General features: G+C 41.6%; 1 protein-coding gene across 15 annotated transcripts in view; it reads left to right on the top strand.

The window, feature by feature from the left end:
• Positions 1-22,050, top strand: part of LOC119861148 (mitofusin-1) — a 69,256-nt gene that overhangs the window by 37,025 nt on the left and 10,181 nt on the right. For 14 of the 15 annotated variants that reach the window (XR_006274075.1, XR_006274076.1, XM_043491918.1 and 11 more), the window contains 3 exons: positions 11,398-11,519; positions 13,121-13,247; positions 19,924-20,028. Coding sequence is in view for 13 of the 15 variants with exons in the window: in XM_043491918.1 (XP_043347853.1) it covers positions 11,398-11,519; positions 13,121-13,247; positions 19,924-20,028 (354 nt within the window). In the remaining 2 variants the exon portion in view is untranslated. The remainder of the gene's footprint in view (positions 1-11,397; positions 11,520-13,120; positions 13,248-19,923; positions 20,029-22,050) is intronic. The other variant, XM_038415790.2, reaches the window with a different exon arrangement.

Raw genomic sequence — 22,050 nt, 5'->3', positions numbered from 1 at the left:
TGCTGCTGGGAGCACCTCAGCCAGGGACTCCTAGCTGCTAGTACTGGCCGGGCTGGGGAGGGACAGGACATATTCTTCGTCTCCACGTCCACTCTTGGGAGGAGATCAGACCCACCTCCAAGAACCTCCTGTGTCAGCAGGAAGCTCAGTGGCTGCCACTTTCCGAGCCAAGCTCTGAAGGCAGCACAGAAGTGATGGTGGTAATCCCACACCCCCTTCCCCCCCACACACAACAAGTTTGTGACCCACCCTCAGTTAGAATAGCCTGAAATTTCAGATATAAACATCTGAAAATGTGAAATTGACTAATTTTCAAATTTTATGGCCATGAAATTGACCAGAATGGACTGTGAATTTTGTAGGACTCTAATCATAGGACTGGAAGGGACCTCAAGAGGTCATCTAGTCCAGTCCCCTATGCTCATGACAGGACTAAATATCTAGACCATTCCTGATAGATGTTTGTGGAACCTGTTCTTTAAAATCTCCGACGATGGAGATTCCACAACCTCCCTAGGCAATTTATTCCAGTGCTTAACCACTCTGACAGTTAGGAAGTTTTTCCTAATGTCCAACCTAAACCACCTTTTTTTTTTTTTTTTAATTTAAGTCCATTGCTGCTTATCCTATCCTCAGAAGTTAAGGAGAACAATTTTTCTGCTTCTTCCTTGTAAAAACCTTTTATGTACTTGAAAACTGTTATGTCCCCTCTGTCTTCTTTTCTCCAGACTAAACAGTCCCAATTTTTTCAATCTTCCCTAATAGGTCATGTTTTTCTAGTCCTTTAATCATTTTTGTTGCTATTTTCTGGACTTTCTCCAGTTTTTCCATATCTTTCCTGAAATATGGTGCCCAGAACTGGACACAGTACTCCAGTTGAGGTCTAATCAGTATAAAGTAGATCAGAAGAATTACTACTTGTGTCTTTCAGAGTAGCAGCCGTGTTAGTCTGTATTCGCAAAAAGAAAAGGAGTGCTTGTGGCACCTTAGAGACTAACAAATTTATTTGAGCATAAGCTTTCGTGAGCTACAGCTCACTTCATCGGATGCATTTGGTGGAAAATACAGAGGGGATATTGATATACACACACAGAATACATGAAACAATGGGTTTTATCATACACACTGTAAGGAGAGTGATCACTTAAGATGAGCCATCACCAGCAGCCGGGGGGGAAAAGGAGGAAAACCTTTCATGGTGACAAGCAGGTAGGCTATTTCCAGCAGTTAACAAGAACATCTGAGGAACAGTGGGGGGTGGGGTGGGGGGGAGAAATAACATGGGGAAATAGTTTTACTTTGTGTAACGACTCATCCATTCCCAGTCTCTATTCAAGCCTAAGTTAATTGTCTCCAGTTTGCAAATTAATTCCAATTCCGCAGTCTCTTGTTGGAGTCTGTTTTTGAAGTTTTTTTGTTGAAGGATAGCCACCCTCAGGTCTGTAATCGAGTGACTGGAGAGATTGAAGTGTTCTCCAACTGGTTTTTGAATGTTATAATTCTTGACGTCTGATTTGCGTCCATTTATTCTTTTAGGTAGAGACTGTCCAGTTTGACCAATGTACATGGCAGAGGGGCATTTCTGGCACATGATGGCATATATCACATTGGTAGATGCGCAGGTGAACGAGCCTCTGATAGTGTGGCTGATGTGATTAGGCCCTATGATGGTGACCCCTGAATAGATATGTGGACAGAGTTGGCAATGGGCTTTGTTGCAAGGATAGGTTCCTGGGTTAGTGGTTCTGTTGTGTGGTGTGTGGTTGCTGGTGAGTATTTGCTTCAGACTGGGGGGCTGTCTGTAAGCAAGGACTGGTCTGTCTCCCAAGATCTGTGAGAGTGATGGGGCGTCCTTCAGGATAGGTTGTAGATCCTTGATGATGCGTTGGAGAGGTTTTAGTTGGGGCCTGAAGGTGAGGGCTAGTGGCGTTCTGTTATTTTCTTTGTTGGGCCTGCCCTGTAGTAGGTGACTTCTGGGTACTCTTCTGGCTCTGTCAATCTGTTTCTTCACTTCAGCAGGTGGGTATTGTAGTTGTAGGAATGCATGATAGAGATCTTGTAGGTGTTTGTCTCTGTCTGAGGGGTTGGAGCAAATGCGGTTATATCGTAGAGCTTGGCTGTAGACCACACACCACACAACAGAACCACTAACCTAGGAACCTATCCTTGCAACAAAGCCCGTTGCCAACTCTGTCCACATATCTATTCAGGGGACACCATCATAGGGCCTAATCACATCAGCCACACTATCAAGGCTTGTTCACCTGCGCATCTACCAATGTGATATATGCCATCATGTGCCAGCAATGCCCCTCTGCCATATACATTGGTCAAACTGGACAGTTTCTACGTAAAAGAATAAATGGACTCAAATCAGATGTCAAGAATTATAACATTCAAAAACCAGTTGGAGAACACTTCAATCTCTCCAGTCACTCGATTACAGACCTGAGGGTGGCTATTCTTCAACAAAAAAACTTCAAAAACAGTCTCCAGCGAGAGACTGCGGAATTGGAATTAATTTGCAAACTGGAGACAATTAACTTAGGCTTGAATAGAGACTGGGAATGGATGAGTCATTACACAAAGTAAAACTATTTCCCCATGTTATTTCTCCCCCCCCACCCCACCCCCCACTATTCCTCAGATGTTCTTGTTAACTGCTGGAAATAGCCTACCTGCTTGTCACCATGAAAGGTTTTCCTCCTTCCCCCCCCCCCCCCCCCCCGGCTGCTGGTGATGGCTCATCTTAAGTAATCACTCTCCTTACAGTGTGTATGATAAAACCCATTGTTTCATTTTCTGTGTGTGTGTATATATAAATCTCCCCTCTGTATTTTCCACCAAATGCATCCGATGAAGTGAGCTGTAGCTCACGAAAGCTTATGCTCAAATAAATTTGTTAGTCTCTAAGGTGCCACAAGTACTCCTTTTCTTCTTGTGTCTTGCTTACAACAAACCTTCTAATATATCCCAGAATGTTTGCTTTTTTTGCAGCAGTGTTACACTATTAACTCATATTTAGCTTTTGATCCACTCTGACCTGCAGATCCCTTTCTGCAATACTCCTTCATAGGCAATTGTTTCCCATTTTGTATATGCGCAACTGATTGTTCCTTCCTAAGTGGAGTACTTTGCATTTGTTCTTATTGAATGTCATCCTATTTACTTCAGACCATTTCTCCAGTTTGTCCAGATCATTTTGAATTTTAATCCTGTCCCCCAAAGCACTTGATATCATCTGCAAACATCTGAAATGCCAATTCTTTTCAATGTGAGCCAAAGTGCTGACCTATTGATCAAATCAAAAGTTGCTTTGATATCGATTATAGGCCACATGAAACAGACGGTTAAATTTTCAGTGCAGCTCAGCCAGAGGTTAAAGACCGTATCTGTTGTTGACTGCCCAACAGTGAAACCTGATTGCTGTGGATGACCATGTCTGTTAAGGAGCAGCTGCATCCTACTAAACAGAACAAGTGAAAAGCTTTCCAGGGACTGATAACAATGAGATTGGCCTATAGTTGCCATGCTCCGCAAGATCTTTTGCCCTTGCACAGGGACAATATGATGCTCTCTTTCCGTTCTGTTGGTACTTTGCCTGATGCACATGCTTTTAATAACAATTTATGCAGGTTGATGTTCACTGGTTCAAAGGCACCTTTGAGCAGCCCAGGTGGAATACCATCAGGTCCAGCAGCATATCCATTCTGTAATTTTAGGATGGCCTGCCTTTCTTCCTGTGATTAACAGAAGATCAGTGTTTGTCTCCAAGTCTGCAGCTATGTGGTTTGCCAGGTTGTGTAGCTCTTGACAGTCATCAACAGATCAAGGGTTCAAAGGATGGCTCAGAAGGAGAGCCATCTGACTTCATGATGGGGATTTTAGGAGGCTGTTTATGGCCGCCAGCCAAGTGTGTGATGGCTCTGTAGGCAGAATGCAGATTGTTGTACTTTAGGCCATTGTCTGATTCCTCAGCCAGGGAGTTGTAGATGTCATGGTCATGTTTTTCAGTAGCCCAGAAAATGCCTTTCAGTCATTTTACATTCTTGGACATTTCCCTGCTTGCCTCTTCTTCTGTCTATTTTGATAATATATCAAAGGCCTCTTCAGAAATCCAAGGTTTCTTGTGAACCGTCTGAAGCTGATTATGTCTGTGGAGGGATGTGATATTCCAGGCGATCTCTACATCTTCTGAGAGGGTATAAGGTTACATATGTGATCAGTGACAGCCTGTGTGTATTTCACAGCTTCAACAGGATCTTCAGATAGACACTAGACATTGTACTGTTGGACATCTGGCTTGCAAGGAGTTGGAAAATGCAGTGAGAGCACAGCAGCAACTAGTCTATGATTTGAGGTTTATGGTGTTCTAGCACCACTGCAGACTCAGTGAAATTTCATTATGGAGCAATTTCTGATGAGGGGGTGGTCAGTTTCTCTCATGGTATGCCCAGTGATGGTTTTTGAAGTGCCTGCACTAGGAATCCATAACTGCTAAGCTCTCATTGTCATAAAACACCAAAAAGCTGGGTGATGTTATCATTTGGGAAATCCAAACTGAAGGATCCTCTCTCAGTTTCATACCCAGTTTGATTGTCCCCAGTCACGGCATCAAAATTTCTGAGTGCTAGTCATGTGGCAGAGTTGACTGGATTTTTGCTGCTAGCTGTTGATAGAATGCGTCATTTTTCATAGGTGATGCATCTTCTTCTTTTGGTGTGTAGGACACAACAGATAAGTGTCCATAATGATGTCAGAGCCATGAGATATTATGTGCCATGTGGTTAAAGTCTGTGCTAGAAGTTGTCTAATAACAAGTGCCACACCTTGAGTTCAATGTGGACCACCAGAGAGGAGGCAGGTTGCTCCTTCCACAGTAGCTTGATGATTTTGTGACAGGTGATGCTTTTAATGCTGGTGATTACAATCTTGTAGCAGATGAGTTCTTTGACAAGAACTGTCCTGTATCCAGTGCCATTCATTGTTAACATATTCCATGTGCCTCTAAGGTCTGATTTCGACTTCCAGGAAGTTGGGGAACCTTTAAAACTGGCATTTCTTAGCTTAGTAACCTTTATGTTCTTTTAACATAGTTTTGTGTGTGCGTGTGCATGCAATTTCTTTGCTTTTTGAAAAATGCCTACTGGAAAAAATAAATTCCATCATGTGGAATCATACTGATGCCCCCATATTGAAGCTTTACACTCACTGCAAAACCTCTGCTACATGAGCTAAGAGAGTGAGTAACTCATAGCAGTAGTAGATAGTCATCCTCTCTGTGGACCAGCATCTAGATGGGAATGTGACAGTTTGCCAGTGTGTTTCATAGATATGTGCTGATGAGGAATAATAAAACTTGAGAATCTTGTATTCCATTCCAGGCTTTGAAGGGCTGTGTACTCTAATGGGCACAGACTCTTCTGTATGTTCCCCTCAAACTTGATCCCTTCTACCCTGTCCCGTTTCTTCCCCATTCCTGATTCCTTGTTTCAGTCCTATTCTCCTCACCTAGTCACTCCCAGTCTCCACACCTCAGTCTTTTCATCCAATCTCCTTGCCCATTCAGTCCTAGTCTCCTCTTCTGGTCTCTCAATTCCAGTCTCCCCCATTAGTTCCCAGGCATTCCTTCTTTTCCCCCCGATTCCCATGGCTCGTCATTTTGATTTGCATCTCTTCCCCTGGCCTCCAGTCACTCACGCTCATACCCTGTCCCCTGGGCTACCAGGTTCTTTGTCCCAGTTTCTTTACCCAGCCAGTTCAGTTCTCCCATCTCCCAGGCTCCTTGACTCACTCTACTCCCTTCCCCCTAGATCCAGCTCTTATCTGTTCTGCATTCAGATCAGGTAGCTTTCTTCTCCACATTGCCTTGGTTCAGCAGGGGAGGCATTGAGAGCACATGCAAGGCAGTTACCCTGCTTTCAGGGCTGATGCCTAGCCCCAGCACACACAAACCCAGAGTTGCAATTGCAGGGAAAGCAGTTCCATGCAGACAAAATCCATGCAGCTATCTTTGGGAAATTCAGAAATGAAGCTCTAGCTAGTGTCTAATGAGCATGTGCGAACTGCAGATTTTTTTCAAAGGGTTATCACTTGCCTGATTTGGGGAGATTTTCACAAGGATGGTGAAAGGCACATCTCAGACACAAAGTGCACCCCACTGACAAATATCTATTACCTATTCCAAAGCCTGGGGATGCTAGAACGTCTCAAAAAAGGTTGGCACAATTTTTTAGCATGGGCAGAACAATATATTTTCCTCAGACCTTATTCTTGGAAACAAGTGAACTGTTTTGGTTGAGTTTTTCCCAGAAAATTCAGCCTGAGGCAGACACCCAGCATGAGAAAATTCAACCTGAACAATTAGTTTTGTATAGTTTTAAGTAGTTGAAAATATAGCCCAACATTCCCATTATAAGAACATTTTAGTAGTAGGCAGCATTTGTTGCCTGATCTATTCACTTTGTATTGGTTATTTAAGAATTCCCAGTTTAGCAAATTAACATTCTGAGGTTTGACCAGGTTCCAGTTCCAACACAAGGGCAACAATTGTTAGAATTATGGTTAAATTGGAAGCACCCATGTGCATGTTTGTAACAGTCACACTGAAGAAAAAAGTTCTGAGCTTTCAATAGCTTTCAGTTAACAAGGTTAGTAAACACAAATGTTGTGATCCAAACAAGAATGCAACAGTAATGCAATATTAACTTTACATCCCATGTCATCCTTGCAAAGACCTAAGGGAAGGGAGACAGGTGGTGATCGACGAGGATCCCATTCTATCTCGGCCATGCTAAACGATTCCACTGGTCAGGGTCTCAATGGTCTAGGCTATGGTTAGCTCTGCTATGGCTGCCATGAATATTCATAAATATTTGGCCTCCTTTGCCTGTAACCAACTTCCTCACCCTAATAATGTTGGTGTCTCCTTATTCTATATTCTTATACTAATTATCTATCTGAAATGTAATGGGATGTGCGTAAGCCCCTACGTTTTCAATTTAAACCGATTTTTACTCAAAAAATCCTGAATTTTACAAAAAGTATTTTTCTGATTTCACCCTATTTTTTATCATTCAAATATATAAAAAAATAACTTGTTTTATTAAGAAAATATAATACATTGCATGACATATGTATTACAATAATGCATTAGTATGTGTATATATGCAAAGTGCCTGTTGAAGAAAGGCTATGTATTAGTCTAGAAGATACACACAATAAACAGGCACACATGCAAGCTCTGAAGTGTGTGCACATTTGAACGTACTGATGAATTTCACGCCTCCCACGTACAGATTTCAAGTTGTTAGCAGATAACGGTTTAAAGATCTGATACACTAAAATGGGAAGAAAACAAAAATCTGTATCAGAATATGTTTCAAAACACAAGGAAGTATTCAAAAGTTTAAAAAAACAAAAACAGGAGAAAAGGATGAAGTTGAGGGTATGCTCTGCAAATGGTGTGGCCTAATTATTAAATATAAATATTTATAGGCTAATAGTTCTAAGTCTACAACAGTAAACTGTTTGAGTCAAATGAAAAAAATTGGGGGGGGATTAGAGAGGTATTGTTTTCTTAAAATCAGAGATGTCGTGTTTTGAGTTCTGTTTTAGTTCTGCAGCAAACCATATTGAATTTCATTCATCAAAGCATTAATCTACTGATTACTTCTTCCCCCGTCCTTCTGTCCACCAAAATAAACCTCGATATTTACCCAGAAAAATTAAGTGTTTTTTTCACTGACTTTCACCTGTTTTGGTGGTTATAGTAATAAACACCAATATAAATTCTTGGGAAAAATTAAATAAAATAAAAACCAAAAATGGAGGGAGGGAGGGAGATAGATAGATATACACATCAGTCAGTTACCAGAGCAATCCCGTGGTTAAGCATCAGTGTTCCTATCCTAAAATACCCAAATGAGCATCCACTGATGTTTTGAAGTTATCTGTCAGCATTTTGTGCAGAATTTCAGCAGAATTGTTTATTGCAAAAATTATATCTTATACCATCTTATGATTTAGGGACACTGTTGATCAACTTACCAATGCTAGCACTTAATAAGCCTATCTTATGCTAAATGCTTAAGCTCATGTCTTGCAGGTTTGGGCCTGTAGGCTTCTTGCACTGCTGTCTTACACTACATTTTATCCTTATACTTAAAAACTGCCTTTATACCTCTAGTTTAACCTAGAGGTTACACACTGCCCGCCTCACTTATAATATGTGCACACCCAAAATATATACACATACCATGACGAGAAAAGCTAGTTGATGTGGTCTTTAATCCATGAAGCCTTCAGTGGGTTAACTATGAGGGTTAGGAGGGTGTGTGTGTTTTCAGTCTCATGGAATGTGGAAGAGAGTTTAATTGTTTCCTCTGAGATTTTTATAATAGATTCCATTGAAATTATATTTTTGACACAATAGAGCATCAGCACTTAATGTGCTATGTCAAAAAGACACCCGTCATTCTTGGGTCACTGTTTGCCACACTGCTTCATGAAGTAGGTGGGGACGGGGGAGTTTATAACTCAAACATCCTTAATTAATACTCTATTGCAGAGTGCCCCTCTGATGCTAAGCACAGATGTATTGAGCTGTAAATGTATTGAGCTGTGCACTTTGAGGCAAATTAACCGGCTATACTTGAAGTGCAGTTTGAGGTAACTGTTCTGAGTTATATTAGGGAAGCACAGCAGCTTTTATCATCCTTTTGATAAATACATTTGTTTATAAACTTTAAAAGCAAACTTATTCCTCTCTCTCTCTTGTCTTTCCAGACATATAACTAATGCTTGTGTTTTTCCTAGTGCTTTAACTGGATTTTCTGATTGTGTAGTGAACGACTATAATTCCTTTACCTACTACCTACTAATATTTGAAAGATTCTCATCTTTCCTACATGTCTAGTCTAGCTCTAACAGTGTGCTGATAACTATGAACCTCTGGCTTTTCGTTGCTGATTTCTAGATCTGCTTCATCGAGGAACAAAGAACTTTTTACCCATTCTGGTTTTTTTTGTTTAGTGTTTTGTTTACATCTTGTCACAAACTATTATTCAGGGGTAGGTGAGAGGAAGATTTTCAAAGGCACACATGGCAATTAGGCACCCAACTACTATTGAAAGTCAATGGGAGTTAGGCACTTACTGCCAGTTGTACTTTTTAAAAATCTCCTTTATCGTTAGCTATATCCGATAAAAGGAAACTAAATGCTTTAACTCTTACTCGTATTTCTAAAACACATGTACAATACTGATAGTGTTTGCTCAGTCTGTAAATTAAACATTAGTGACACCAGTTAGTTAAGTGGATGGTCTGCACTGTATGAAATGGCTTAATTTCAAAGTCTGTCTTATGGCTATAAATTCAGTTTGCCAAAACTGGTCATCTGTGTCTTTTTACTTTGAGTTTCAGTAACGTCTGTTTTAATACAGCCAAATGTAAAGTCAAACTTCTAGGAACAAGCTCGTAGGCCTTGCGTACAGAATGGGAGACTATATCCTGGGAAGCAGTGACTCTGAAAAGGACTGGGAGGTCATAATGGATAATCAGCTGAACATGAGCTCCCTGATGCGAGGCCACATCTGGAGTATTGCATCCAGTTTTGGGCCCCCCACTACAGAAAGGATGTGGACAAATTGGAGAGAGTCTATTGGTAGGCAATGAAAATGATTAGGGGGCTGGGGCACATGACTTATGAGGAGAGGCTGAGGGAACTGGGCTTGTTTAGTCTGCAGAAAAGAGTGAGGGGGGATTTGATAGCAGCCTTCAACTATGTGAAGGGGGTTCCAAAGAGGAGGGAGCTCAGCTGTTCTCAGTGGTGGCAGATGACAAAACAAGGAGCAATGGTCTCAAGTTGCAGTAGGGGAGGTTTAGGTTGAATATTAGGAAAAACTATTTCATTAGGAGGGTGGTGAAGCACTAGAATGGGTTACCTAGGGAAGTAGTGGAATCTCCAGCCTTATTGGTTTTTAAGGCCTGGCTTGACAAAGCCCTGGCTGGGATGATTTAGTTGGGGTTAGTCCTGCTTTGAGCAGGGAGTTGGACTAAATGACCTCCTGAGGTCTCTTCCAACCCTAATCTTCTATGATTCTAATGTGATGCTGTGGCCAAAAAAGTTGGTGTGGTCCTTGGATATATAAACAGGCTAATAATGAGTAAGAGCAGGGCAATTATGTTAAGTCTGTGTTTGACACTGGTGTGACCACCACTGGAATACTGTTTCCAGTTCTGGTGTCCACAATACAAAGAGAATGTTGCTAAATTGGAGAGGGTTCAGAGAGGAGACATAAGAATGCTAAAGGATTGGAAAAGAGGCCTTCCTGTGAGGACCTTCAGTCTGTCAACCTGTTTAGTTTAACAAAGAGATGGCTATGGAGTGACTTGTTCGTAAGTTTATAAGAAACTACATAGAGAATAAATATTTGATAATGAATTTGTCAGTGTAACTGACAAAAGTATAACAAGATGAAGTGGCTGGAATTTGAAGCTAGATGAATTCAGATTGGAAACCAAGACATAATTTTTTTAACAATGAGGGTAGTTAACCACTGGAACACTTACCCAGGGTTGTGATGGATTCTCCATCACTGCCAATTTTTAAAACAAGATTCAGTGTTTTTCTAAAAGATGTGCACTAGCTCAAACAGGAATTTAATTCCAGGAAGATCAGTGGCCTGTGCAGAGCAGGAGGTTAGATTATATAATCACAGTGGTCCTTTCTGACCTTATACTCTATTATTTCTAACCATTCAGTACCATTAGATTTAACACATGAATATTCAGCAAGAGGGGAAAATATTTTAAAGAATGCTTGCTAACTGTTGCACCTTCCAAGTTAATACTTGTTTTGGAGTGCCCCATATGGTTGGCCAAATTGCATATTTGGCTGGTAGGCATGTCAATATCAACGTAAGTTTGCAATTGTGCAAAATCTTTTTGGGGTAAAAACAGTTAAACCCTAAAACTTTCAGAAAAGTTAATGTGACAGTTAAAACCACCACAAACTAGTTAGTGCTGTAAGAATCAGTGCTAAATATTCAGCACTACCAAAATGTGGAAAATTTTTGAGATGCTTAATACCATTGAGAAAGGAACAGATTTATCTTCATACTTGTACATCAGATTTTCCTTTTATGATGTTTCTTTTTATTTACAAAAACAATTCACATTACTGTGGACACTGTGGACTGAAGATACAGTCTTGCTGCTATAGAGCCATTTGAATTTTCAGTTCTGTGTCTTTGATTTCTGTACACTTCCTCCTTTCTTTTTTATTTTCCTTTGGCTTTAAGTTTGATGATAGCAGCAAGTGCTTTCTGACATTGAAATTCCTGAGAGCGTTGGTATGGAATTACAGTAATGTGTTGTGGCTTGGGCCCCTCGCAGGAGTGTATCTCGCAGTCAGCCGTGAAAACCAAGTTTGAACAGCACACTATCAGAGCTAAACAGATAATAGATACTGTGAAAAACATTATGGACGCCATAAATGTGGCAGCAGCAGAAAAAAGGTAGGAGTCTTTTGTTTTTGGTATATCCAGATCATAGAGAGAGAACCATTTTCCTTGCATTAATTTCCCTGTACTAGTCTAGGCTTTAAAGTTCACTTATCCCTATTGGCAAGAGGTGGATAGGGAATTTCTCTCACTGTTCAGTTTTAATACTGCTCACTGGCACCATTTCCTCATGTTTACTTGTTCTGTGTGAGGAGAAGCAAAACAGCTTTGAGGTGTCCAAGGATCAGTGTGTTCATGTTGTTGCTTTCTTCATTGTTAACGCATTACAAAGGTGGCTAGTTGATCCTATGAGCTTGTTTTTTGAGACTTCATTTTAGAACTGTAAGGAGTATTTCTTGTTGTAACCACCATTTTAGAAGCAATACTGAGGCCTATCTCCTCTATAACTTACTGTAAAGGGAAGAGGGTGAATGAGCAGGAGAGTGAGGAAAAGTGACAGCCAGGGAGCTTGTAGGTGGTTAAAATATCGCTTTGGATGGATGTGAGCAATCTGGTCTCTGTCACCTTTGTCTCTAGTAATATTTCTTTCCTCCTTTTGCTTATCTAATACTTTCACAATTGTATTGATTTTTTTTTTGCTTCTGAAACTGTCACGTACTTTTCGCGCTTTGAGTAAAGAAATTTCTCCTAACTGCCCTTGATGCCTGGTCTTTTCTTACCTATAGTTAATATGCTGTTGTATATTAACCTCTCCAGTTTACCTCCTTTCTATCTGTGCTCCTCAATAATGTACCCTCCAGCGGACTACGCAGTCCCCCACTAAATCTCATACCATTCCTGAATGCACCAGCTTCTGTTAGTTGTGCATTTACATCCCTAATCTGATGCATTTTGTCAGATCTTAGATTAATTCTAAGAATGTCACTCTTGAAGTCCTTCTCTTGAATCTGTTTCTTCGTTTTCTAAATCTGTCCATCAAAACCTATGCTCTGCCACTCTCTAGATCATTTGAATCAACGTGTGGCATGGCCACTGACTGTTCAGCTTATGTAACTTCAGCCTTTTAACTATCCTCATTTGAGCTATGGGCCCAGCACTTCTTGGGAGAGTAATATGTGGCACGGTTTTAGTGTTTTTTATTTTTTCTGGTCTTCAAGATGAGAAATACAGTTTCATTGTAAAGTAGCAATCAAATGGTGCCAGTGAGCAGTAATAGCGCAGTCTGGTCAGAGGAATTGTCTCCACTAATTTGTAGAGATAAGTTAAGACTTAGAGGGCCTGTTTCCCAAACAAGATTCTTGCCTTACCCTCCTTTTTTTTTTTTTTTTTAAGCAATTTATAAATACCACAATTGGTACCCGAATTCCAAACACACTCTTTGCTACAGAGATAGTGTATGAAAAGCTAACTATAAACAGTTACATTAAGAAATAGCTGTAAACTTAATGTGTATTCTACTTGCATTCGACAAGTAGGACATTTGCTTATGTCAACTGATAGCTTTTGTCAGCCCAGTATGACTTCCGATTCATTTGACTGCTTAATAAACCCTCTTGTATTAATTGTTCATCCATGCTGGATTTATTACATTTCTTTGTACTATAATGTTTCTGGGAGAACTACTAGTGATGGTGATTTCTTTTCTGCTACTTTAGAGTTCATTCAATGGAAGAGCGAGAGGACCAGAAAGATAGGTTGGAATTTGTTCAAAACCAACTGAACATTTTAACAGAGGATATTAAGAGAAAAATCAAACAGGTTACTGAGGAAGTAGAGAACAAGGTGGGTTGAATACAAAGAGCAAATCTCTTGGATCTAAACAAGGAAGAGAATATTTTCTGTCTTCAAATTCACAGTTTGGTGGCTCACCTGGTTTTCTTTGAGTAGCATCAGATGTGCATGCATCCCATGCGCCTTCAGTTGGAGACTTTTACTAGCGATGCCCATGTGGCCCATGCACACATCCTTCAGTTCCTTCTCAATTACCTTGGCTGGAGAGAGCAGCTTAGCATGTCCACCTTGAGTGTGCCTCATCCAATTAGAATTGTTTTCTTAGTACTAGTTTAGCTTAGTATAGTTGTTAGTTTAGTTTTACTAGTGAGAGGAGTGCCTTATTTTCCTTTCTCCTCTCTTTGGGGAAACTTGCCTTCTTTGGGAGGCTATGCCCAGCTCTCTGGGTTTCAACACTGCCTTACTTGCTGGGAGGCCATCCCAGTTAGCAATGGCCATTCCAAGTGTTTTTGTTGCTTAGGAGAATCACACATCCCACAGAAATGTAACTTCTGTTCAGCCCTTAGATCCAGGGCAAGGAAGAATTAGGAGAGCAAGCTCTCTTTTGCTCTGCTTCAGAGCCAGATTGGGAGAATCCCTTGTTCCTCAGTCTCTGGGCAGATCTAGTGCACCTTTGATCTCTGCTCAATACCCCACAGAAAGGGGATGGTTCCAGAGACCTCCAGAGGTCCCAGAAAGTTTGCTCCAAAAAGACCTTGGTTTCCCACTAGGTCAATGGTCTCAGAATCATGGACCTCTCTGTCTGGTACCATAGAGGCTAGAGTTTCCTTTGGTACTGATGGCGTTGGAAAGACCCAAAGCTCTTCTGTGAGCACATGCTGCCCTGAGCGAGCTTCTTTACCATCCAGGAGTAACAGAGATGGCAAAGGGAGGTGTTTCTCCAGACCAGTACCATCGGAAACAACTTTACCATTAGTACCCCCTCCCCCCCGACAGGTCCCCCAGTACTGTATAAATCGAAGCATCCACCTCCATCACCCTTGTCATCAGAACAATTGAAATCATTGGTACCATCTACTTCTAAAGACCATCAGGTTGGTTCTTTCACTCCATTCACTACCTCAAGAATTTAGATACTTGAAATACTTAACTGTGGCTGAAGAACCAAAATCTCTGCTGATCATGGGTATCGAGTGCCTCTTGGTACCAAAACTCACTCAGTCACTGGATTCTCGTCTATCACTGGTACAGACTAATTCACCAGCATTTTCAGCTGTTCAGCATAGAGCTCTCCTAACCCATCCTTATAGGAACCTTTTCTATGTTAGTCACAGAGACAAGGAGGAATCCTGGGGAAGACATCACAAGTGATGGGAACAACCTTAAATGCCACAGCCCCTCCCGTATGGATACCCCCAGTGGTCATACTGAGATCCCGGGGCTGATGAGTGACGGCAGTTTTCTAAGGCTTGGAGCCTAGCCTGCTGGGACAGTAGGGAGAGACAATTTCTACCACCTTAGATCACTCCCCAGCAGGAGGAGACATTTTGAGGAACAGGAAACAAGGGCAGATGAGGAGGCTACTCCTCAAACTACCATCTCCTCATCATCATTAGACAAAGTGGTAATGTCTCTTCCATGGTCTATGGTCAATGATTTTAAGCAGATGCAAGACCTTATTAAACATGTGGCGATCCAGTCAGACTCCATTCAGATGCCACTTGAAGAAGTCAGGGAATCGCAACACAAGTTACTGGCCATCCTCCAGTCAGCAGGACCAACTAGGGTCACCCTCCTGATCGATGAGACGCTTCTGTGTCTGGAATGGTGGTTGAAGCATGGAGGGATATACGAAGGTTTAGCATATCTGGCACATAAATACCTTGCAACACCAGTTACAACAGTGCCATGTGAATGCCTGTTCTCACTTTCAGGTGACATTGTAAGTAAGAGGCAAGCAGCATTATCTCCCATAAATATAAACAAACTTGTTTGTTTTAGCGATTGGCTGAACAAGAAGTAGGACTGAGTGGACTTTGTAGTCTCTAAAGTTTTACATTGTTTTGTTTTTCCGTTTAGTTCTGTGGGGAAAAAAATTCTACATTTGTAAATTGCACTTTCATTATTGAGATTGCACTGCAGTACTTGTCTGAGGTGAATTGAAAAATACTATTTCTTTTGTTTTTCTTTTTTACAGTGCCAATATTTGTAATCAAGATAATATAAAGTGAGCACTGTACACATTGTATTCTGTGTTGTAATTGAAATTGATCTATTTGAAAATGTAGAAAATATCCAAAAATATTTAAATAAAGGGTATTCTGTTATTAACAGTGCAGTTAAAATTGTGATTAATCACAATTTCATTTTTTTAATAGTTTGACAGCCCTAGTCTTTAGTTGGTTTCAGAGAACATGGACGAGTCCATCTGAACTCTCCAAGACTCCAGAGCCACCCTGGGATCTCTGGAGATTTACACCCTGAGAGAAAAAGAAAGTTTAGTAGATGGAACACTGCTCAGAGAGCCTGTTTGATACAATTTTCTGAGGTTCCAGAGACCCCTAGATAGAACCACAGATTCCCAAGGAAGAGAACCATAAAGTCATCTGATTTCAAATACGCAAGCAACTTCATTATCAAAACACCAGTTTTGATGAGGTGGTTGAGGGTTCAAATCCTGCCCACCTTGGGTCTACTAGCTGCAAAAGTTTGCTCACCTCCCTGCATTTGGAAACTCTCTCCCATTTTTGACATTCATTGGAGCAAATTACTACAGACAGATGGGTTTTGGAGATTTACATCAGGCTATGCCATCTACTTTACATACCTCCCCCTTCCCACCTTCCTCTTTTGGGTCTCTTCTTATAAGCTCCTACTGAGACAAGAAATAGACTTCCTTCTTTGTCTAGGGTTGATACAGCCTATCCCTGCTCAGCACAAAGAGGGAAGGATTTCTACTTGGGGTATTTCCTTGTACAGAAGAAAAATGGAGATATGAGACTGATTTTTAGATCTAAGGCTTCTAAGAAAATTTATGAAGTTTCAAATTCAGAATGGTGACTCTGGCAATGCTAATTCCTTCATTAGACTCGGGATTGGTTTTCAGCTCTCAGCCTATAAGATGGACATTTCCATATTGCCATACATACATCTCCCAGAATATACTTGCCTTTCTGATAGGCCAATATCACTTCCAATATTGGATGCTTTCTTTTGGACTGTCCTCAATTTCAAGTGTGTTCTCAAAAGTTCCAGTGGTGGTGGTGGCTGCTTACCTTCATCAGGAGGCCATTGTAGTATTCCCAGACCTAGCTATTTAAGGGTTGGTTTTAGAGGAAGTGCTGTCAACTGTCCAGAAAGCCTTGTCTTTGTTTCTACAGTTAGAACCCCAGCTCCCCTGTTGAAGTCCTCTCTGATCCCCACACAGAAAATACACTTCATCGGGAAATCCTTCGATTCGCTGACTGCCAGGGCCTATGTTCCCATGGACAGATTCATAACCCTGTCAAACCTCATCAGAACATTTCAAATGAGCCCTCAAACCTCAATGAAGAGAACTGTCTTCAGCTCCTGGGTCACGTGGTGGCTTGCACTTCATCACAAATCATGCGAGGTTACACCTTTGCTGCTTTGAGCGGTGGCTCAGGACAGTCTACTGACTAAGCAGACACAGCTTAGAGAGACAAGTTTCTGTTCCCCGCCAGGTGAAAGATTCCTTAGGCTGATGGAAAGAGCACTACAACTTTAGCACCGGCATTCCATTTCTTCAGATGACGCCAATGATCACAGTAACAGCAGATGCATCACTGTTGAGATGAGGGGCAAATACTGATGTTCATACAATCCAGGGCAGATGATCCCCTCAAGAGGCTAGTCTCCACATCAGCCTGTTAGAACGAAGGGAGTCAGGAATGATTATCTCCATTTTATGCCTCTTGTTGGAGGGAATTCTATCAAGATCATGATGGACAATGTAGCCTGCATGTTGTATATCAACTGGCAAGGCAGAACAAGATCGCTCTGTGTGTGTACCCATAAAGTTATGGAAGTGGTGCAGAGTCCGTCGCATTCCCATTTCAGCAGTGTACCTTCGTGGCGTGCAAAACACCACAGCCAATGCCCTCAACAGGCACTTCTTTTAGGATTATGAATGGGAATTGGACCCACGAATCCTAGGTTACCTATTTCAAATGTGGGGACATCCAGAAGTGGACCTATTTGCCACCACCACAAACAGGACCTGTTTTCTGTTTTGTTCAAGAAGGGATTTAGGCCCCCATCCTTGGGGGATGCATTCCTCTTGGCTTGGATCAAGGGCCTTATTACGCATTTACTTTAATGCCTCAGACCAGTGGGACAAAGCCAGGATTATCCTAATAGTCCCAATGTGGCTGAGACAGGCATGGTACCCTTTCCTGTTTTGATCATCTCCTTGTCCAGTGATCAGTTTTCTGTACACCCCTCATCTTCTCTTGCAAGATGCTGGGCAAGTGTTTCATCCCAACCTGGAAGTTCTCTGCCTCAGGGCATGGTTCACAGGGATAGTCTTACCTTTCTGTAGAGATATAGCAGGTATTACTAAACAGCAGTACCACCCATAGTACTTACCTTCAGAAGTGGAAAAGATTTAGCTATTGGTGAGAGAACCAGCGATGTGTACCTCAATCTTCCTCATTTTTGCTTATCCTGGATTACCTGTTCAACCTGTTGTATCAAGTTGCTCGATCAAGGTTCGTTTGGCTGCAATAACAGCCTTTCTTTCTCTAGTGGAAAGATTCTCAGTATTTTCTCACCTTATAACGGTAAGGTTCATTAAAGGACTGTGGAAATGTTTTCCTCAAGTAAAATCCCCCACTCCAGTTCAAGATCTTAATCTAGTTCTCAGAGGTCTCACAAGACCCCCATTTGAACTAATGATGACCTGTTCCTTTCTGAACCAGTCTATGAAGATGGATTTTTTTAATAGCCATTATATTGGCTTGAAGAGGTGGAGAAATTGGGGCCTTGATGGTGGATCCTCCTTTTACAGTATTCATCAAGAACAAGATTTCCCCTATGTCCACACTGTAAATTCCTTAGTAAGGTGTCATTAGAGTTTCATCTGAACCAGTCCTATCTGTTTACCTTTTTCCTCCGATGCCACCCTCCAACCACATAACTCAGGACAGGAAGCTTCCTTCTGTACCTTAGACATCAGATGAACATTGGCCTTCTATCTAGATAGGACTAAACCATTTTGGTAGCCTCTTAGATTATTTATCTCCATTGTGGACAGATCCAAGATATCCACTGTTTCTATCCAGAGGCTATTGAGGTGGATTTCAGGGTGTCTTCTCACTTGCTATGATGCTGCCAATGCCCAACTTCCTGCTAGGGTATTGGCCCACTGTACAAGGTCAGAATCAATGTTGATGGCCCTACTTAAGGATGGTTCAGTAATTGAGATCTGCACAGGTACCACATTGTCTTCAATACATACTTTCTCTAAACAAAAAGAAAAGGAGTACTTGTGGCACCTTAGAGACTAACAAATTTATTAGAGCATAAGCTTTCGTGAGCTACAGCTCACTTCATCGATGGAAGCTTATGCTCTAATAAATTTGTTAGTCTCTAAGGTGCCACAAGTACTCCTTTTCTTTTTGCGAATACAGACTAACACGGCTGCTACTCTGAAACCTTTCTCTAAACACTATGTCTTGGTCCAGGCCTCTAGATCGGTTGCAGCAATTAGAAATGCAGTTCTGTCTTCAGTTCTGGACTCTACTCCGAAACACCATCCTCCTGGGGATACTGCTCCAAAGTCACCTGAAGTGGAGCACCAATAGGGACGCTACTTGAAGAAGGAGGAAAGGTTACTCACCCTGTGAAGTAACTGCAGTTCTTCAAAGTGTATCTCTTTCTCCTCTGCTTTGGTGTTTCCTCTGTGGGACTTCGCGGTAGAGAAGGACCTGAGGGTGGTTCACCTGTGCAGCCCTATGTAGCCTCAGCACGTCTAAGCCCTGCCTCTGCTGCTGTGCTCCCACTGCTACCTTTGTGCACACTAGCTGGAAGAGAGCTAGCATGAGTACATTGCTGTGATTCCCCTTGCACGCATACATAGCTTTTAGTATATACTTAACGTAGTTCTCTGAGATGTGTTGTCCACATGTATTCCCCAACTCGCCATCCTTCTCTGCTACTGTGGAATCATACATTAACCAGATTCTGCTTCAGTGAAGGAATTGAAGGTAGGTATCACTCGATTCACCCTTTGTCTTCAGCCGTTGGGTGCGAGAAGGCAATGTCCCAATTGGCCACTATTATTTAAATAGATTCTGATCTCCCATGAATGGGGCGAATGTGCACCAGAAGTGGAATACATGTGGATAATGCATCTCAAAGGACCATGGTTACTGTAAGAGGATAAGTAGCCATTCTTAAATTACTTCTGGAATCTTCTTTAATGGAGATAACTGGGGGGGGGAAGGGTCAGAGGCTGCAGATGGTTGCCCCCTTTATCTGTCAGAACTAGCTACTTCATGAGGTGCTCTTTACATTGGAGAGGGATTTTAACAACAGACTGCTAACTGTTCACATTTTTTGATTAGTCATGAGAATGGGCAAAATGTTTTTAACCTAAATAATCTAGTGTTGCAGTTAGCATTTTAATAATTTTCTCCTTTGCACTCTGTGTTTTCAATTTAAAAAAAAAATCTTTTATTGCCATGTCTAATTTTAACATTTTCAGGTTTCTTCTGCAATGACTGATGAGATTTGTCGACTCTCTGTTTTGGTTGATGAATTTTATTCTGATTTTCACCCTTCTTCACAAGTATTGAAGGTGTATAAAAGTGTAAGTAACACCTGAGTGATTTGATGAAGATAATTTGTCATTCATGTTGGCTCCTAGTTCTACCTTTTAGTATGTTAGTTATAATAATTCATGCACTGTAAACTCCTGGGGGAATTCTGCGCCACTGCACAATGTAGAATTTGCACAAAAATAATGTTCTGTGGAGAATTTCATTTTCCCCCCTGGTGTTGCAGAGCTGCTGGCTGCCATTAGGGGCTGCTGGACACAGCAGAGCCCAGCTCTCCAGCTCACAAATACAAGACACTGCCAGGGCCAGGAGGAGGGGAAGCTGGAGAGTTCTGGGCAGCTGCGGTTCCCAGCTCATCCTGAAGGAAGGGGGCGGTGTGCAGGAAATTCCATTAAGCCCAGGACCCAGCAACAGGCTGTTTCTCTCCCTCGGCTCTGAGAGGTAGGCAGTGTTGCAGAGCTGATGGCCGCCATTAGGGGCTGCTGGACCCAGCAGAACCCAGCTCTTCAGCTTGTAAATTTTGCATTGTGCAGTGGTGCAGAATTCCCCCAGGAGTATATATACGTGAATTATTAAAACTAACATAGTAAAAGCTAGAACTAGGAGCAGGTGTCTGGGCTGGGGGGCACCCCCCCAGAGCCCAGCCATGGGGAGGTAGGGAGTGCAGGTGTCTGGGCTGGGGTGGTGCCCCGCAACTGGCCTCTGGGGGGAGGTAGGGGGCGTTGCTGTCCGGTCTAGGGGGTTATGGGGCATGGGTGTCTGTGATAGGGGTGGGGTGCGCCCTGGTTGGACTCTGGGGACTGGGGGTGCAGGTGTCTGGGCCAGGGCACCCCATGGCTGGGCTCTGGGAGGGGGGTGTCTGAGATGGGAGCGGCAGAGCTTTCCCCCAATAGTTGCTCAGTTGGCACATGTGACACACCAGATTTGAGGTGCCCAACAAAAGCATAACAGAGAAACGGGAAGTGGGTTGTCATAGGGTTTTCTTTAACTCTCTGCTTCTGGGAAGGGGGCTTTTTTCTTGTCTGTATTGTTACAGACATTCTTGCTGATAGGCATTTTGAGATAAATTACCAAAATAATTGAAACTGGTGTGATGATATTGTTGTTTTGACAAAGAAAACATATAGAGTTTTACAGAAATTTTAATTTTTTGGTGCAGAATTCCCCCAAGAATAACTGTATATTGCTTTGTGTGGGTGGTGGTCTTGCATTGGATAGTAAATCTCCTAAGAATCTGTGTATTTCTGTTATTAAATTAGATTACAATAACTAAAGATGATGGGGAGAAAGTTGCAAAAGATTCTGGAATTGTTTCCATTTTAGGGTGGGGGGGAGGGAATTCAAGTTTTTTAATTAATTAAAATTTTTATCAGAACGTTCACTAAAATTTTTAGTTTGGTTCATATTTACTGGTTTTTCGTAGATGAAACATTTTGCTAGCCACCTTGAGAATACTTTTGATACAAATTTCAATTACAAAAAATCACAAATTCACTTGACAAAATATTTTGGAGTCAACAATTCATGGACATTTTTACTTTTAAAAAGGCCATTTTTTGTTGATTGAATTTCAACCAACTTTAACATTAACTTTTAAAAGGAGCAAACATTCCAAGATAGTCTCGTGAGCCTGGTACTCATAAACCCTGATCATGCTCCCATTAAAGTGTATGTCAAAACATCCATTGACTGTATTTGCTCAATAGGAGACTGATTCTGCACCATTAATCTACATTTATAGGATTGAATGAGTATTCTACCTGCCATCACTGCTCCAAAGCATTTATATTTTGACTTCCACCAATATTGTTGAGATTGGTTTCTCTTAGTTCAGGCCAGTGAAGTGATTGCTATCAGTCCAAGACAATTCTGACTTTCCAGAGTAATATAGTGGCATTATTCCAGGGGTTGGCAAACTTTTTGGGCTGAGGGCCACATCTGGGTATGGAAATTGTATGGCGGGCCACGAATGCTCATGGAATTTAACAATTCAGAGATATTCAAATAAACTTTATTTAATAAAGATACTTTTTAGTGGAAATAAGCATAAACCC

This window comes from Dermochelys coriacea, chromosome 9 (assembly GCF_009764565.3).
Source record: "Dermochelys coriacea isolate rDerCor1 chromosome 9, rDerCor1.pri.v4, whole genome shotgun sequence".
Lineage (NCBI taxonomy): Eukaryota > Metazoa > Chordata > Testudines > Dermochelyidae > Dermochelys > Dermochelys coriacea.
This window is presented reverse-complemented; position numbering and strand designations above follow the sequence as displayed.